We start from the raw sequence: 17,637 nt of genomic DNA, 5'->3' as shown, positions 1-17,637 counted from the left end.
TGACAGGTACCAGAACCTTGGCAGGAATCTGGGCAGGCTGCTCAGGGCTTCTTGTGGTCTCTGACCCCAAAAACTGGGTGACTCAGCTCAGCTCCATCCCCTTGCACCTTTATGTCACCCATGTGTATTCTCTGCATCACTGCTCTGGATGAGGCAAGCCCAGCAAGCCCTGGGGATGGTGGGCAGCTGGCTCCCTTTCCATGCTGCTTTCCAGCTTTAAAGGCCAGTCCTGGCTGAGCTGAGTGGCCTTTAAAGCTGGAAAGACGGAGGTGTTTGCCAGGCCAGAGCACATCTGCTGTGATGACTCGTCTGAGACTGTGTGTGCCCCAGTGCAGGGGCTGGAGCTGTGCCTGAGAGAGGCTCAGCATGCTGGGAGAGAGTTTGGGATGAGACATGGCCACACTCTCTCTTTGGAGAGTGGTTCTCCAGCTGTGGCCACGGGGAAGGGCAACTGGAATGGTTCTTCTCTGTCTTCCTTGGGTGTTTTCTCGTGCTCCTCTCTGTGATGGAGCATCTGGCCGGGATGTGGCAGATTCTTTCCCCAGATGTGCTCTCTGCTTGGTGCACAGGATCCAGCAGTGAGATCCATCCAAGCCAGAGGTGCCTTGGTTTGGTCCCTGCTGTGGCTCTCTGGGGTCACCCACGGGAACTGTTGTGGGGTTAGTTGAAATTAAAAGTTTCTCTGAGAGACCTGTGCCTGCAGGCAGCTCTCAGCTGCCGAAACCAGGGTTGCACCCAGCTGTGAGTGCCTCTGCCCAGCTGCTTTGGACACCTTGGGCCTCCCTGCCCAGGACCCAAACCCCTCCAGGCTGTGTTTGGAGCTCCTCGGGTGGGGAATGAGCCCAGGGGAGTTGGGCTGTGATGAGTCCAGGCTTGAACCCAGCCCAGCTTCTGTGCAAGCCTGTGAGATTAAAACCCAGAAGGGATGAGACCAGAGGAGGCAGGCGCTTTCCTTTGTGCTCCTCCTCCGAGCTGGCTCTCCAGGGATGGGAGGAGGCAGCCCAGGGCACAGGGAGGCACTGAGCCATGGCCTGCCTGGATGTTTTGCAGGGTCAGTGCAAACGTTTCAGCTGGGCAGGGCAGTCCCTGCGTGGTTTAGATTGTTTGGGGCTCACTTGGTCTCAGCGTTGTTCATCTACTTCAGCTAAGACATGTTTAAAATGATGTGGCAAAAACAGCGTTATCCCCACTCTGGATCGTGGTGGAGCTTGGCTCTGAGTCCCTGTCCTATCCCGTTCCCATCTCCCGATCTGGGATGGGATCTCTCCATGCTATGACTCAAACTTCTCGTGTCCTTTTCCCCTTCTGAATCCAGCTGTCAGGATGTGCTGGTGTCTCCCCCTCTCACACAGGAATGCAGAGCCGGCAATGGCAGCCTGTCCTCTGAGCAATCGCTTCTCCAGAGCTGCTGCCTCCTGTTTTGCCGAGGGAGAAGCTGCCAGGATCCCTGCACGCACAGAGCAGCAGTGGGGACCGTGTCCCCCCGGGATGTGGCAGGTCCCCGTGGCTGAGCAGGGCTCCCCTGGCCAGCTGGCTGGGCTGCCGCAGGCTCTTTGGACTTAGCTGAAGGAATCCGCATTCCTGCCTCCCAGTTGTTTGCTCTTTAGGACGCTGTGTAAAATTAACAAGTTGTAAAAGTTGATTGAAGGCGGCGGAGGGTGTGACAGGGATTTTGGGAGCCGCGGGAGGGAGAGCGGCGTGCGGAGCAGCGGGGCTGGCCCGGGGGCAGAGGCTGCTCTGACCCAAAGCGAGAGCCAGGGCTGGTTTCTGGTGCTGTCACCAGCACCAGGTGCAGGTGTCCCCCCAGGCACAGAGCTCACAGCAAGCCCTTCCCTCCCCTTAAATCTTCTAGAGGACATGTGGTGCAGTGGTGTGGAGTCCTATGCTCTTTCCCTTCTGCCTGTTTTATCAGTGGGGGAAAATGCAGCTGAGACCATAGAGGGGATCAGCTTCATTAGATCTGGGATGCCCTGGTTGGAGTGGGGAACCTCACTGACTGCTGGCAGGAGGTGACACTCGTGAGGTCCTGGTGGCACTGGCACTGCAGAGTGGCTTTGAAAACACAACAGCTGGTACAGTTAATGCTGCAGCCCTGTGGGTCTCAACAGGCAGTCAGTGCGTGTTAATGTGTGTCCCGCTGTGTCTTACTCAATGATCAGTATGTTAATGTGTGACCCACGAATTAGCAGTCGGCTAATGAGCCTCGGCAGCGTGGCCAAGCAGCAGTGGGTGGCTGGTGCTGGAGCTGGGGGTGAGCGTGTCTGATGGAGCAGGAGGTTGGGAACGTGTCCCCTCCAGCCTCGGTGGCGATCAGGGCAGCCAGAGCCGCCTCAGTCCCACGCCTGGCCCGCAGCCACGTGTCCCCGAGAGGCACCGCGGTGGCGAGGGGCTCTGGGCTGGCTCTGGGGAACTGAGCCCGGGTCACGGACGGGGGCACCAGACCACTTCAGCAATTCTCGTTTTCGGTTTTCCTTTGAGAGCGGCTGCGTTCGTGTCAGGCCTATTTTCATACCCAGCAGTGACTCGGAGCCAGGCTTTCGGTTCCTGCTGCCGCCCTGCACGGAGGGGGAAGGGCTCTATTCCCCGCCGGGGCTGAGGTGTGTGCTGCCACATCACCAGAGACATCCCCACCGTGCCATTTCACACTGCCATTCCTCCGGGAAGGTCGGGCACAGCTCCTGCTGTCCTCACCACACCCCGCTGGCATTGCCACCTGTGCTGGGCGAGCACCATCGCGGTGATTCCGGCGCTGCCACTCACATTTCCACCCTGAAACAGGAAGTTTGTGCCCCAGGCGGGTTGCAGGGCGGCACGCAAGGTCCCTGTCCGTGTCCCTGGGTGCCAGTCACGGGTCACTTCTTTCCCAGCCTGGCTGCCGGCAGCCCGGGGCTCTGCCGCGTCCTCCCCGGGCAGGGCTGCACGTGACGGGGATGTGCAGAGCATTTGCTCCTTCCCTGTTTTTCATTCATGTGGGCTGGAAAAATGTGTTCATGAGACGAGTTGCTGTGGCATTATGTCATGGGCCTTTTGGTTGGGCTCTTTTCCCCCCACAGCAGATGAGCTGGATTTGAGCATGTGCTGTGCTGGCTTGGCAGGAAATCTGGTGTTTCCTACTGGTTTCTTCTTCAGGGGAGGAAGGAGTGATCCCACCTGCCCTTGTCCCCAGCCAAGGGTGAGGGGAGCTCTTCTGAGTTTTGCCCAATCATTCCTGATCCAAGAGGCTCAGGTTTAAGCGTTTGTGGAGCAATGGCTGCACTGCAGCTGTGTCAGCACTCAGCCCCTCCTGAAAACCTCATGGATGTGGCTTTTATTTCTAGAGGTGTCTTGAGAAATCCCTCAGGAATGGGGTCAGGATGGGGCACCATCTCTTCCCCACCTATACAAGCAGTTCCTGCATCCCCTTCCCCACTCCTGCTGTTCTTGGCCACATCCTGGCATCCTCTGGCACGTGGTTGGTGGTGGTGGGCACTCTGCTTGCCCAGCAGCCTGGGCACAACAGAACTGCAGATACCCAGCCTGGAAAATCCCTGGGCAGAACTTACCCCGTGTGAATCAGGCTGGGTCTCCGTGGCATTAGCCCATGGAGCTGGGGGTGAAGCCAGTGGTGAGGTTTCCACCACTTCCCTCAGCTGCAGCCCAGAGCTCTCAGGAACTCTCAGGAGGGATGTTTCCCATGACAGCCATTCCCACTTCACTCGTGTTCCCTTTCCTTTGGACTTTCCCCTGCACACAGTCGTTCCTAAAGGAGAGCCAGGAGGTTGGGAATGTTCCTGTGGTGACACTTGCAGGGATTGCTCCTGGCTGGATGTCACAAGCAGCAAAAGGCTGTCCTGGGAAAGAGTGTCTCCAGCAGCTCCTGGAGCTGCTGAGCTGGTGTCACCTTGTCCTTTGCCCAACCTCAGTACCACAGCACACATTTTATAGCTGCAGAATCAGTGGTTATGCATCTGTTGATCCCCAAAATGCTAATTCCTGTGATCACCCTGCTCACACCACCTCCCTGCAGCAGCAGCTGCCTCTGTGGGGAGGACAGGGCTTCTCCTGCCACGCAGGTACAGGGGGACAGGAGGATTTCAGGGGCACACCTACCAAGAGAGGCAGCCCCAGGTGCTTGAGGGTGCCTCGCTCCGGCAGCAGCTGAGGTGGAAGGTTGGAGGTCAGAGCAGGGTCAGGTTTTTAACACGCACGGCAGAGACACAGTGGTTAAAATTAGCCTCAGAGAGGAAACTGGCAGTGCTGTGGAAGAGCAGAGGTTTCCTCTCACGGCAGCCTGGTGCAGCAGGGCCAGTGCCACTGCCAGCCCTGGCTCACCGAGGCACCAGCGGGGACAAGGTGATGTCCAGCACCTGGCCTGGCATCACATGCTGTGTGTCTGGCTGTGAGGCACCCAGCCCTCTCCCCAGCTTCAGAATCCCAGTGCTGGCAGCCTGCAGAGACCCTTTTGGGATGGGGGTCTCTGAGACTGCTTTGGTCTACGAGCACAGCAACCCCAGGGTGGTTTGGGGGCAGGGGAAACTCAGGCGTCAGCACAGGCTTTGTGTCCGTAGTGTGCAGCGCTTTTAATCTCGTTTGCTGACTTTCTCCCTATAAATCTGCAGCTCCCTGGGGGTGACACCAGTCAGCAGGAAGCACCAGGGGAGAGCTGTGCAGGTGCAGAGCCCTGCTGCAAGGGGACAAGGCTGAGCCAAGGCCAGGCGTGGCAGAGGTGCCGGCTGAGGCTGTGCCGCGTGGGACAGGGCTGCGGAGGCACCGGGCTCCCGTGCTCTGGAAACTCCATTTGAGAGCCTCATAAATTGGATAATTACCCAAGCTATTGAGTTTCCTTCAGGCCAGATCCGTCCCAGCCTCCCCAGCAGGGCTCCCCAGTTGGTCTGTGAGATGGGCCTGTGGGACGGGGTCGGGCTGGAGGTGAGATGGAGCTCAGGTTTTCTCAAATGCCCCCACCCTCTCACTCTCACACCTGCATCCCTCCACAGCTCTTAGGGGAGAAATCCAGCAAGGAAGCCAAAAGGAAGCAGAGGGATAGGCCACATCATTGATCTCTCATGGTTCAGCAGGATTTTCCCCCATTTGCTGGGGCTGGGCAGGGGGCTGGCTGTGCCCTGCGAGTCCTGCAGCCCTGGAGTGCTCAGAGGAAGCAGGACAAGATTGGTGCTGAATGTCCTGACTTTGCTGAATGTCCTCTTCTTCCCTGGGGACTCCAAAGCAAGGCAAACCCTTTCCAGCCATGTTTAGAAAAGGGGCACCCCTCACATCCCAGCGGTGCTGCCTGCATCCCACTGGGCCTTCTATCCACAACATTTCCCCCTGGTCGTTACTCATCTGCTCCCCTTTGCACTGACTTTGTTTTCCTTTCCCTCTCCCCAACCCCCTCGTCCTCACCCCGTAGGTTATTGCAGCCGACTGCAAGAGGGTCACAGTTCTGAAGTATTTCCTGGAAGCCCTTTGTGGACAAGAAGAGCCTTTGCTGGCATTCAAGGGTGGAAAATATGTGTCAGTGGCACCCGTCCCAGACGCCATGGGAAAGGAAATGGGAAGCCAAGAGGGAAAACAACTGGAAGATCAGGTACCGTGCGGGAAGAGCGCGCCTCGGTGAAGGAAGAATCACCCCTGTGGGGCCCAGCCTCTGCCTGCCCTGCAGCTCCCGCTATTTATAGCTGGCCTAGCTGCGTGTGCATTTTCTGGGGGGAGGCAGGGGGGGCAAATGGTGCACAGCCCTTGTCTCCTGAGTGTGCTTCGCTCGTGCCCTTTCCTGCCAGCCCGGCCCGCCCGCCTCTATCTCGAGCGCCGCTATGAGTTCCAGATGCTGCTTTCTTCATACCCAGGGTGGGGGCAGCTTTAATAATGTGCAGCAGCACGGCCCCTGGAGAGGAGGTGGGCGAGGGGGTGTCAGGGTTCAGCTTCAGGATCAAGTTTATAGCCGTGGAGCTGGTTGAGCAGAGAGGCCTGAGCTCCAGCCTCCAGCACACGTACAGGAAGAGCTGACATTGGCGCCCCGTCCCTCCCCTGCCTCTCACATCCTGATGTGATTAAGGAATTCAACTCTTGTTTTTCTGCCCTTGCTTGTTCCTGTAGGCCTTGCTTCACTCCAGGCTCCGTGTGTGTGTTTAAGGGCCCTGCCAGCTGCTCTGCAGGTTGACTCCTTTCTTCTGTTTAATCTTGCAGTTGGAAAGGCCAGGGAAACAGGAGAGAGGAGCAGAGGCGTTGGGAACGGGAGGCTGGGTGGCCTGGTGCTGCCCAGGCTCACTCTGGCTGCCCTCCCCGTGCTGGGGCCGGGCACTCAGAGCCACGGGGATGTCACCCTGAGCAGGGACAGCACCTCCTCTCTGTCCCATGGGAACTGAAAGTCAGAAAGCTCACAGAGAAACCCAGAGCAGTGCTGTACCCAGCACCCAGCTGAGCAGGGGACAACAGATCCCCAGGCAAGAGTTGTCTCTGTAAGGTGGGAGACCTGGATCTTTGTCCTATTCTGGAGAAGGTGCTGGAGGTTTTCAGGCTGGCCTGTGGGATATGGGAGGGTATTTAGGTTCTTCCCAATGTCATGACAGGGATGGTCCTGTTCTTCAGAAGGCTCCTTGTGTTGGCTGAGTCCCTCCAGTTCCTGCTGTGAGCAAGCACAGTACCGGGACAGCTCCCTCCTGCCCCGTCCCCACAGTCTCTGCTCAGCTGTGGGAATCTCTCCATGAGCTGGTTGTGCAACTCTGGAGCTTCCCTTTGGGCTCTGATCTCAAGGGAGCTTGCAGCTCCCCAGAGTGACCACCAGCGCTGTGGGGCAAGCAGGTCCTGACCCCCCCCAGCAGATCTGCATCAGACACAGCCTTGTCCCTGGGGCCCTGGTGTGACACTGTCCCTCTGGCTGCATCCCCCCATCCCCTGTGGTCCAGGCTGTCCCAGCAGAGGGAAGTGAGCCTGAGGGCTCCCATCTTCCTCGTTCCCATGGCTAAAAGGTCACAGGGAGAGAAGAGAAGGTGGTTCTGTGGCCTGGGTGAAATGATTGAGTGCACGACTGTGCAGCACTGGGGTTGTTCTAAATTAAGACCACGAGTCCCTGCTGCTGACACGTGTCATGGCAGCCTGCACAGGGCAGGGAGTGGAGCCCTGCTCTTGCCCTCTGTGCAGGGTCTGTCTCCTGCAGCCCTCCAGGGGCTCAGAGCAGGTTTTTCTGGCCAGGTGCCATCTGGAAATTCTACCCAGCCCCATCACAAGGCTTGGATTTTGTGCAGAGAAGGGAGGATGGGTAGAGGCATGGCTTGAGGGCCATCCATGGTCACTGGGGAGCAAGGTTGGCTGCATGAGGTGAGGGGTGTGCAGGCAGCAGTGGAGAGTTGGGCAGCACATGTAGGACACATGCTGAGGAACAGGGACTTGTGGGCTCCCCTTTGGGTGTGGAATGACTGGGAAGAGTAGCAAGGCTTGGGCAGAGCATGGTTGTGAGTGATGGCCAGTTAGACACCAGCCACCATCTCCCACCCTCCTGTATCCCAGAGATTTGGGTACATGGGGAAAGGCCAGTGTGGCCTCCACCCAAGGTAGGAACAGCATGGCTCCTTCTGGGCTCTCCAGTGCAGGCACACTGGGAATGGTCTGCAGGACTGGTGGGGAAGGGTCTCTAGGAGAGGAACAAGATGCAGTATGGTCTGGATGTGGGCAGGAGGTTGGAGAAGCAGGGACCCTTGAATTCAGCCAAGACAAGGTTCCTGGAGAGCAGGAGCATGGCAAAGGCTGACTAAAAGTAGGGTGGAAATGTTAACAGAGGAAGTCATTAACTGTTGAAATGAGTGACCTTGAGACACAGTGGATGCTTCATCACGTCAGACTTTAAAATCAAGATTTTTGAACATCTCCTTCTGCAACATCTGTTCCAGATCAGCTGGAAGTTTTGGGGTGGGTGCAGGAATCTCTCTGGCCTGCTCAGAGGTCAGAATGGAGAAGGGCACCTGAGTTAGTGGGTGGATCTGAGGTTCCTGTCAGGATGAGCAGCCCGTGTGCCCTGTGGGATGGGGCAGCAGTGTTGGAGCAGCCTTGTACTGCCCTGGTGCAGGAAGAAGCAGCCTGAAGCAGCCAGGCAAAGCAGAGAGACAGGGAAATACCATGATTTCACAGAACTGGAGGCAATAAAACATCAGTGACTCACCCAAGGCTGTGGGAAGAGTTTCCCAAGGTGAGGAAGAGGGTGTGATTTTAGAACAGAGCGTAAAGCTGGGCTGCCCTTGCCCAGCCTGGTCGCTGCCTTTCCTGCCCATTATCTCCTGTCTCACCTTGTCATTTCCTGAAAGTTTACTATTTATTTGGCTTCTTTTGGATGTTTAGAAATAGTCAGGAGTGATGCACTGCCTGGCAGGGATTTGTCTGCTGGAAAAGGAAGAGCAGAACGAGAATGATCCCTGCCACCAGCATCCCTTACAGTGACTGCCCTCCTGTTCTTTTCTCTCTTTCTGCATTTCCTGGAAGAAGGAGGATGATGTGAGGATTGAGGCCTTTGAAGATGACTCTGAGACTGAAGGCAGTGGAGGAGAGATGGACATCAAGGAGCTCAGAGCCAAAAAGCAAGCACTGGCCAGGAAAGTGGCTGAGCAGCAGCGCCGCCAGGACATGATTCAGGTAGGATGGGCTGGTCCCACCTTGCTGTGGCAATGGTTATCAGCTCTTTTCCTACCATGCTTCAAAGACCTCTTGGGATGACCTTAACCTTCCTGGGTGTAATGCCTCGTGCTGCCTCTGTGAAACCCAGCAGCAAACAGCTGTGGCCCTTTGGAAGGTCCAAATCTGGCTTGCTGTCCCCACCCTGGGTAAGAAATGTGGGTTTTTCCCCTCACAGGCCTTGAAATGAATGTTTTGGGGACTCTCTTGAAGGCAGACATAGCTTCCCTGTGGAGCTGCCAGCTCACCCAGGAGTGGCAGGGCAGTGCTTTGGCTGCAGTGCAGTGCAGTGTGTGCCAGGCAGCGAGCTGTGCCCCAGGGCAGCAGCTCCTGTGTGTGTGTGCCAGCGAGCTGTGCCCCCACCCAGGGCAGAGGCTCCGTGACAGCCAGGTTTGGTGAGAAATCAGCCTTCCTGTGCAGCGGGGCACAGACAGGGGAGAGGGTGGGACGTGAACAGCAGAGTTCATGCAGGAGCCAGCGGCGGAAAAATAGTCAGTGCAGGGCTGCTGGAGCCAGGACGTTGCCATCGTTATGGGGACAAACAGACGGGATGCAGGTGATCCTGGCCTGGCCCTGGCCTGATGAGAGCGTGTTTCCCAGGGGGAGCTGGTGAAGCAAACTGGTTGAACTGGGAGCAGATGCACCCTGTTGCTTTAAGAGCAATCTCACATGCATGGATGGCTGTTGGCTGCCTCCTCGCTCACAACCCCTCTTCCTCCAGCCTCACGGCCCAGATGAGGATTTCTCAGCAGAGGAAAAATTCTCCCTGGCTCCCCTCCCCCTCACCTCCGCCCTCTCTAATGCCCAGGGCCCTTCACTTCCATAATTCTTCATTTTCCAGCCTTGAACGTAAGCCAGACACATCTGTCTGGCCATATGCGTGAACTCTGCAGTGTGTGCCGAGGTGGTTGTAAAACAGGGCTGCTGAAGGCCCTACTGGGAGAGCCTGCACATGTGTACCCTCGGGCTACTGGCGCCGGGCCCAGAACCACTGCGCTTCGCTTTTCCAAACCCACCCCAACCTTTGCAGATTTCGCCTTTTTTCTCTTTTTTCTTCCCCCCCCCCCCACTTTTTATTTTTTTTTTCATTTGAATTCAGAGCAATCCATATCAAGGTAGAAGTTTGTGTGCAGGGAGGGAGGGGCCGCCCCCACAAGCGAGTCCATTATTGTTGGCAGGTACCTGGGTCACGTTAATGCGAGGAGGAAGAAAGAGCAGCAACGCAAAAAAAACGAGTGAGCGATTGGAGAGATGGGCCGTAAATTAAAGCGGCCTGAAGCCTTCCAGCCTCCCATGGTTGTTAAGAGGGAGGTGTAAGTAAATTCCCCACTTCCCAGTGCCTTGTACAGACGCAGCAAACAGGAACTGCACATGTTCGGGGAGGGCAGCGCTGCAGCTGCACCGGGGCCCCCCGGGATGGCCGCTGCCCACTCTGCAGGGACAGTGGGGGCTGCCTGATGCTGTCAGGGGCTTTCTCCCCCCGGCCTGCTCCTCCCTTCCTCCTCAGCCGTGCTGGGGCCGATGCTCGCAGGCAGAGCGAGGTCAGAATGAGGGTGTGGGCAGCTTCAGGGGCTGCACAGCTGAGAGCTGAGGTGCACTTGGAGGCTGAAGGAGCGGGGTGGAGGAGAAGTCCTTGGGGCTTCAGTAAAGTCATCCAGGCCATAGCTGGCTGGGAATGGCCTGGAGCAGAACATGTGTGCTTGCCCCAGTGCTCTCCCTGCCCAGGTACTGACCACGCAGCTGGAGCAGCAGAGGAGCTGGGGTGGAAAATGCTGCTGGGGGAGGCCAGGTTGGAGCCAGCTCAGCATCCACCCCCTCCACTTTCCCTCTTAACCTGTGATCCTTGACCTTTCTGCTCTTCCCAACAGATTTAGTGTTTCATGGGAGCTGGGGAACTTTTCCCTTCCCTGTTACAGCCCCTCATTCACTGCCCACCTAGGGAATGTCAGCTGCTCTCCAAGTCACCCTTTCATTTTTCTGGGGACAAGGCACAGCTCCATCTGAATCCAGCAGATGTGGCTCCTGGCTCAGCACACAGGACTCAGGTCCAGGTGCTGTGGCTGCCTCCTGTGGAATCTGTGATGCTGTGTGCAGTCCCCCAGGGTGCAAAGCCTTCATCTCTTGGCTGTGTGGTTCCTTTCTGTGCCCAAGGAGAGCACAGTGTCACAGCCTCTCCGGGGATTTGCAGAGTTGTATTTCTCATGGATCTGCCTTCTTCCCTGCAGGTTTTCCTGCCTTTGCCCTGTTCCCCAGCCCAGCTGTGCTGATTGACACCTTGAGGGGGATTTGAGCTTCACTGCTCTCCTTAGGCCCCTGTCCCTGTCCTGGCTATCTGCAGGACTGTGGCTTGAGCTGCTGGGGAAGCACAGATTCAGGCAGGATAAATGGCAAATGGGTGGCCCTCAGCCAGCACCAGCTTTAGAGAGAACTCAGCTTAGCTCCATTCCCCTACACAAGCGCAGACCCCAGAACTATTGCTCTGAGAGGAAAGATGGACCAGAGCAGGGTCGGGTTTCTTGTCTCCCTGGTCAGCTCTAGATGCCAAGCAGCTGTCTGGCTGCACTGCCAGCCTGCCACTGCCCTCACCACATTCCCACACTGGGACAGAGCTGGTGCCAGCTGCCGACAGCAGGGATGCATCAGCACGAGGTGATAAACCCGGCACATCTCAGGTGTTGAGAGGGAGGAGAGAGCAGGCAGGCAGGTGGACAAGAAGAGGTGGCAGCAACACTGCTGGGGCAGGCAGCTCTCTCAGACAGGGCTGTCCCCAAGCCACAGCATGTCCCGCTGCTTGGCCAGCCCTCGGTCCATGCTGTTCAGCCTCCCCTGTCCTTTGTGCCGCCGCTGCGCGCTGGGAGCGGTCGAGTTTCCTGACCGGTTGAAAACATCCCACCTGAAACATAACAGGCTCTTCCTCTGGATGCTGCTATTGTTTTGCTCAGCATTACAGAAGCAGCTCAACCGGGGACTGCCAATTATGACATGTCCTCCCAAAATAGCCTCTCTCCTGTCCCTTCTGAGCCCACGGAACGGCCGCCCCCTTAAGATGCAGCCGCTCCTTTGTGGCGGTAGTGTGAGTAAGTGGCTAAATTTAGCCGTGTCCCATTCACGCTCTCGCTCCCCGCAGGAACAATGCGGCGGGCGCACACGCACAGCACCTGCCTGGAGCGGGTGCCTGCTGCCTGCGGAAGGCGCACACCCACCCACGGCGGCTCCGCCACGGCGGCGGCCCCGGTGCGCTACCAGCCACGGGGCACGTTCGCTCCCGAGGAAGACGCTGGGGACGAGCCTCGGGAGGAGGAAGCCCTGGAGCAGAGAGGCTTGGAGGAGGCATTGTTCTCGGCCCTGGAAAATCCGATCCCCGCGGAGAGCGCGGGCTTGGAAGGGGCAGCGGCGCCGGTTTTGGCCGCGGCTGGGGAGAGGGTGGTGGCGGCACGGAGGTGGTGGCAGGATGGTGCTGGCCTGAGCGGCGTGACCCCGTGTGACCCGGCGCTTTTCTGTTCGGCCTCTCTGCCATCCTGGCACCACGGGTGCAGGAGTTCTGGGGTCCGTGTGCCCAGCTCCAGGGTCAGTGTGGAGCCTTCTTCTTTTCTGTGCTGGCGGTGGATCCCCTCAGTTCGCCCCCCTGTCGCTCTGCACAAAGCCCTGGCTTTTGGGGGACCCGTCCCCTGCCCTCGCTGGGAGCCCTCCCCCGGCCATGGCTTCCGGGGAATTCCCCAGGTGATGGCAGCTGATGGATGAGCTGGGAATTTGGGACTGTGCGTGCAGGAGTGTCTGCTCTCAGTGCTGCCACCAGCTGGGGCAGCCGGGGGAGCCACCTCCGGCTCCGGCCCAGCTCCCGGGAGAAGCCCCCGTGGCCGGACAGCGGGATGGGGAGGGGGCTGCGGGTGCTGGCAGCGCTGACGTTGCAGTGTGCGGGGGCAGGAGGTGAGGGGAGTGGAGCTGGCAGCCCAGGAGAACACAAGGAGCCCCTGGTCTCAGAGCTCCACTGCCACGTCCAGCACTGTGGGGTCACCCTGCCACTGAGTTGAGCCAAGCCGAGCCTATTTGTTTAACCCCAATAAGCCAAAGCTAAAATGCGGCTGCCCCGAAACAGTCGGGCCAGGGCGAGGCTGTACCTCTGCTGTTCCATCCACCCTGGTTTCCAAAGCCCACCTCCCAGCAGGGCACACAGGCCACCACCTCCCTCTCTTCATTTTAGGGACACTGAGGCACCATGGGACCAGCAGCTCACTTCTGGCAACCCTAAAAGCACAGAAGCTGAGTCCCAAACATGAACATCCCGATCCACACCCGCATGGGACCGTGCCCCACTGACCGGCAGAAGGGTTAAGGCAGAACTGGCCTCCCCGGTTCTGCCGCACATGGGCTCCCTTTCATCTCTGGCGTGGGGCCAGCCAGCGTCCGCATGAATCACAGGCCACTCCTCTCTCCCCCAAACCCCTTGGCCGGAGGCTTCTGCAGCCTTTTACTCACACAAACAAAAATAAATCTCGCTGCCGGCCTCTGAACTCTGCAGAGGCGAGTTTCCCTCTGGCTCCCCGCGCGGCCCGGAGCTGTGCGCGGGGACTTGGCACGCTCCCCGCCGACCTCGCTCTTTCACTCCCGGCGCATCCTGTGTCCTTCTCTCACCGGGCGGCCCGGGGAGCGGAATGGGACGTGACGGCCGGCACAGGCCTGGCTGGAGGCTGCCAGGAATCGCCCGGGTACGGCCCCGCCGGGGCAAATGCCACACACGAGGGTGCTGCCCTCCCCGGCCCCAGAGGGAGCTGAGCAGGCCAGCGGGTCCTGCTGACACTGCCGAGGTCCCCTGCACAGGCTGGGCTGAGTCACAGGCTCAGGAAGTGAATTGGGGTGCAGGGGGGTCCCCTCCTGCCAGCAGCTCTTGTTCACATAGCACTGTCTCTGTTTGCGTGGTTTCGCCCCCACTTCTGCAGCTTCAGGGCCATTGACCTCTATGGCAGCCCCACGAGGGACTTGCCACTCTCTGAGTCTCTGCATTGGTCTCTGGGGCCCTTCTCTATGTCCCCGAGGCAGGTGGAGCAGGCTCCAGTGCCTCCCAGGGACAAGCAGCTCCTCCCACACCCCAAAGCTCTGTGGTGACACCCCAGCTGCTGTTGTCCTTGTGGTGAGGGGGCAGCAGCAGCTCCATGCTGGGGTTGGTTCCAGGTTGTCCCTGACTGCAGCAGTTCCTGTACCACCAGTGGGTGCCAAGGCAGAGCACAGGCAGGGATGGCATCTAGCACGTGGCTGGTACAGAGCTGCAGCCTGGGGACACTGGTGTGTCCTCTGTGTGATGGAGATGGCATGTCCTCCTGCTGGCATGCAGCAGACGGGACCTGACGTGCCCCCTGCTCTGCCTGCCTCCCCTGAGGGTCTGTGGGACCAGCACTGCCAGAAGGAGGGGGGGAGGCACGTGGTGAGGTTCTGCTTGCTGCCTTGCCTGGAGACACTTGTGGGAGGTGGCAGCATCAAGCCGCCTTGATTTAAAGCCAGATGACAACACTTGGAAATGAATTAAAAACCACTTCTTTCCATGGCCACTGCTGGCCCATGCAGCTCGTTGTTCCAGGGTTTGGCATGACTGAGGGAGGGTTGGGATCCTCGCTGTGGGCAGGGGGAGCTCCCCATACCTTGGGTTGGTGGTCACCACGTGTGCCCAGGGCACATCTGGTGGGTCCAGGCCTGGTCTCAGAAGGGTTTGCATGGTGGATGTGTTCCACAGCAGCTCTGCTCTGCTCCATGGGTGACCGGTTCCTATTAGAGGCAGCAAACATCAGCGAGTCCAGGGAAGCTATTTTTAAGCAGAGGAAGCACTAGAATAGCATCCTGAGTTTTTTAAGCCTGTGGCTTACTGAAGAGCCCAAGTCCTTCGAGAGCCTCGAAAGTCATACGTGAGCTCTGGGGTCCCGTTTTGGCAGCTGCCTTGGGCCAGAGGTCCAGGTGCAGCCCAGAGGGCGGCCAGCCAGCCCCAGCAGACCCTCTCCCTGTGAGTGTGAGCACCTCTGCTCTCTGTGGGTGTGAAGGGCTCGACCAAGGACAGTGCTGTGAGCTTTCAGGGCTGGAACCCACCTGGTTTCCCAGCTGGATGGAGTTGGAAAAGGCAAGGCATGTGCAGGAGGTGGTGGGACACTGAAGGAGATATTCAGCCAAGGATCCCTACCCCACAGGCCTCTGGCTGCCTGCTTGAGGTCCCTGTGTTAGGAGGCTGTTGGCAAGACTTGTGCATCCCAAACTGGTTTGTTTTGTCTCTTGTCACCTTGACCTATTTCCATGTGAAGCCCCAGAACCCCTGTCCTCCCCCCACTTGGCACCAGTGCAGATGATCCTGGCAACTGCCAGTGCCACAAATAGGACAATTCCCAAAATACCTCAGTTTTCAAGGCCGGTGCCAGTTCTCCCAAAACCTGGACAGGGCTGTTTTTCTAGGAGAATGTTTTCTTGGAGGCTTTTGCCATCCTGCTCCCATGTGTGCTGTGTGCAGGTGGGATGGATGCAGCCTCCTCCCATCCCCTTCCCATGGATCTGTACGTGCCAGCCAGGCTTATCTTGTGCTCTCAGGGTCCATGGATCATAGGACTGACATCCTCCTTACTCACCATGTGTCCTTCCTTCTCCTCCAGGCTGTGCTGAAAGACCAGAGCCAAATGAGGCAGATGGAGCTGGAGATCAGACCTGTCTTTCTGGTCCCAGACACCAATGGTTTCATCGACCACCTGGGCAGTTTGGTCACGCTGCTGGACTGCAGGAAGTTCATCCTGGTGGTGCCCCTGATCGGTGAGTAGGGCCAGTGCTGTGCTGGGGGCTCCTCCTCTCCCCTGGTGTGGTCTGTTCCTCCAGGCTGGCTCCCTCTCTCCGTGCCCCACGTGCCCTCAGTGCCTGTGTGGTCTGGAGCTGGTCAGCTTGTGCCGTGGGACTGGACTTCATCCTGCCCTGTCTCATCCCAGTCGTTGTTGGCATTCCTTCAGCCCCTGTCACCCTGCTCCCTCCCTGCCAGCCCTCTGCCCACAGCACTCAGCAAACTTCTCCCAGTGCTGCATTTGGGGGTGCCAGGGGCTGGCAGCAAGCAGATGGGTGTTAAACAGGATTTGGAGGGAATTTCGAAGGGAGCAAGGAGGAGGAATTGTTAAACAATCAGAGCAGAGAGCTTATCCCAGCTGAGCTGGGGCTTAGGCAGGCTGAGCAAATGGCCGGCCTGTGTCCCAGCAGCGTCCCGGGGCTGCTCAAGCCCAGCCCTTCTTTTTCTCCTTATAAAGCTCGCAGTAAAACAGCAAGCTGGTTCCCGTTATTGGTAAACACTCACCCTGGCAGATAACGGCTGTGCTGCTGGGTGGTCTCCCGGGGTGGTGCAGCCCTGGGTCTGTGCCTTTGCTCTGAGTGTTTGATCACGCTCCGGGCTGGAGGTGCCGCTGCTCCTGCCAGTGCCACCGCGGCGCCTGGCACGGCCCCGTGCCAGCCTGGCACTCACAGCATCCCCAGGGACAGCAGGACAGGCTGGGGCAGGAGTGGGGCTGGGCAGTGCAGAGCCCACATCCCATGCACAGCCCCCAGAGGATGGGGAGCAGCTGCGTTCTGTGGGTGTCAGGCAGCGAGGTGGCACAGGTGCACCCCGTGCTGCCCTCCGAGCCATTGTGGGGGTTCTTTCTCAGCTCCTGGGGACCAGCAGGCAGCTCTGCCTGTCCCAGAGCCAACATCCAGCTGCTGCCCTTTCCCCCCAGCCCAGGAGGGATTCCTGGGGCTGGCACCCCTGGGTGGGGAGAGCAGGGCTGAATGCCTGCCCAGCTCAGCACAGGAGCTGCCAAGTTGCTCCGTGGCTTGGCACTGCAGAAGGCAAGGGAAGGCAGTCAGCTGCACCAGCAGAGCCTGGGAAGCCCTGGGGGCTGTGGGGCATGTTAGCACCTGGGAGAGCTGGGGCCTGCCCTGGAGCCATGGCTTTGCCTCCTGGTGCACTCCAGTGGTTGCTGGGAGGCTTCTCCATCAAAGCCCAGCCAGGGGCAGCAGGAGAGCTGAACTCTGTGGTCCTCCCCCTGTCCCAGATACTGCTGCCCCCAACCTGCAAAAGGAGCCTGGCCTGCCCTTGCCACAGGCACAACTGAGCACTTATAGTGCCCTCCTGTCCTGCTGCCTCATCATATGGGGACAGAGTAACTCATCCCCCACTGCTGCCACAAGCCCCCCAGAAGCACCCCAAAGCCAGCAACTCCCTGCCCATGCACTTGTAGGTCCCATTCCCCCTCATCCCCCAGGACAGCCATCAGTATGGGCAGGAGGAAGCCATCCCCTGGGCCTGTGGCTGCTGGGAGCAGAGCCCTTGGTGCCATGTCCCATGGGCAGGCTGGAGAGAGCCCCAGTGCCCTTCCCCAGCACTGCTCCCTGCTCTTGCCGGGGATGCAGCAAGGGGTTAAGCGCTTGGCTTCTCGTTGGGTTTGTTTCTCTTGCTCTTTAACCTGCTCCGTGCTCCTTGAGCCTGACCCCGCCATGGAGAAGCCAGGCCTGGTGCAGAAGCACAAACAAGCCTCCCCTTTGAAGCCTGTTTAGCTTGGAAGCAGGAAGGCGGATTTCGGGAGGGAATACCAGCTTTTCCTGTTTGATGTTCCGTTCTTGCACGGCTCCCCCCACCCCGGGCCCAGCCGTGCATTGTGTGGAAATGGCAGCATCAGGTCGGTAGCAAGGAGAGTCTCCAGCCAGGGAAGAGCAAAGCAGCTCCACGCAGATTTAATTGGAATACCCAGACAGTGAGTGCCAGGCTCACCATGGAACAGAGCGATCACGCAGGCTCCCTGGGCAGTGATTCACAGCACTGGGGAGAGGCCTCAGACCCCGAGCTCTCTCCCCGAACCCCCCAAGGAATGCATAGTTCCCACTTGAACTCAGGACTTGGCTCCAAGCTCGGAAACAATCTTCAGAAATGAAGCCATGGCTCAAACACACACACACACACACACACACACACACAGAGCGGAGGCTCCCTCACACACACGTGCACACCAGCTCTGT

At 58.7% G+C, this 17,637-nt stretch overlaps 1 protein-coding gene across 3 annotated transcripts in view; it reads left to right on the top strand.

Annotated features, from left to right (window-relative positions):
• SMG6 (SMG6 nonsense mediated mRNA decay factor) overlaps nucleotides 1–17,637 on the top strand; it is a 107,833-nt gene that overhangs the window by 85,148 nt on the left and 5,048 nt on the right. For 2 of the 3 annotated variants that reach the window (XM_054286970.1, XM_054286969.1), the window contains exons 14-16: nucleotides 5,390–5,566; nucleotides 8,452–8,601; nucleotides 15,264–15,417. In XM_054286970.1, the coding sequence (XP_054142945.1) occupies nucleotides 5,390–5,566; nucleotides 8,452–8,601; nucleotides 15,264–15,417 (481 nt within the window). The remainder of the gene's footprint in view (nucleotides 1–5,389; nucleotides 5,567–8,451; nucleotides 8,602–15,263; nucleotides 15,418–17,637) is intronic. The other variant, XM_054286972.1, reaches the window with a different exon arrangement.

The sequence above is a fragment of the Melozone crissalis genome, unplaced genomic scaffold (genome assembly GCF_028551555.1).
Source record: "Melozone crissalis strain CALT ecotype California unplaced genomic scaffold, PUWL_Pcris_2 ptg000057l_1, whole genome shotgun sequence".
Taxonomy (NCBI): domain Eukaryota; kingdom Metazoa; phylum Chordata; class Aves; order Passeriformes; family Passerellidae; genus Melozone; species Melozone crissalis.
Note: the sequence above shows the minus strand (reverse complement) of the source record. Positions and strands in the feature narration are given on the sequence as shown.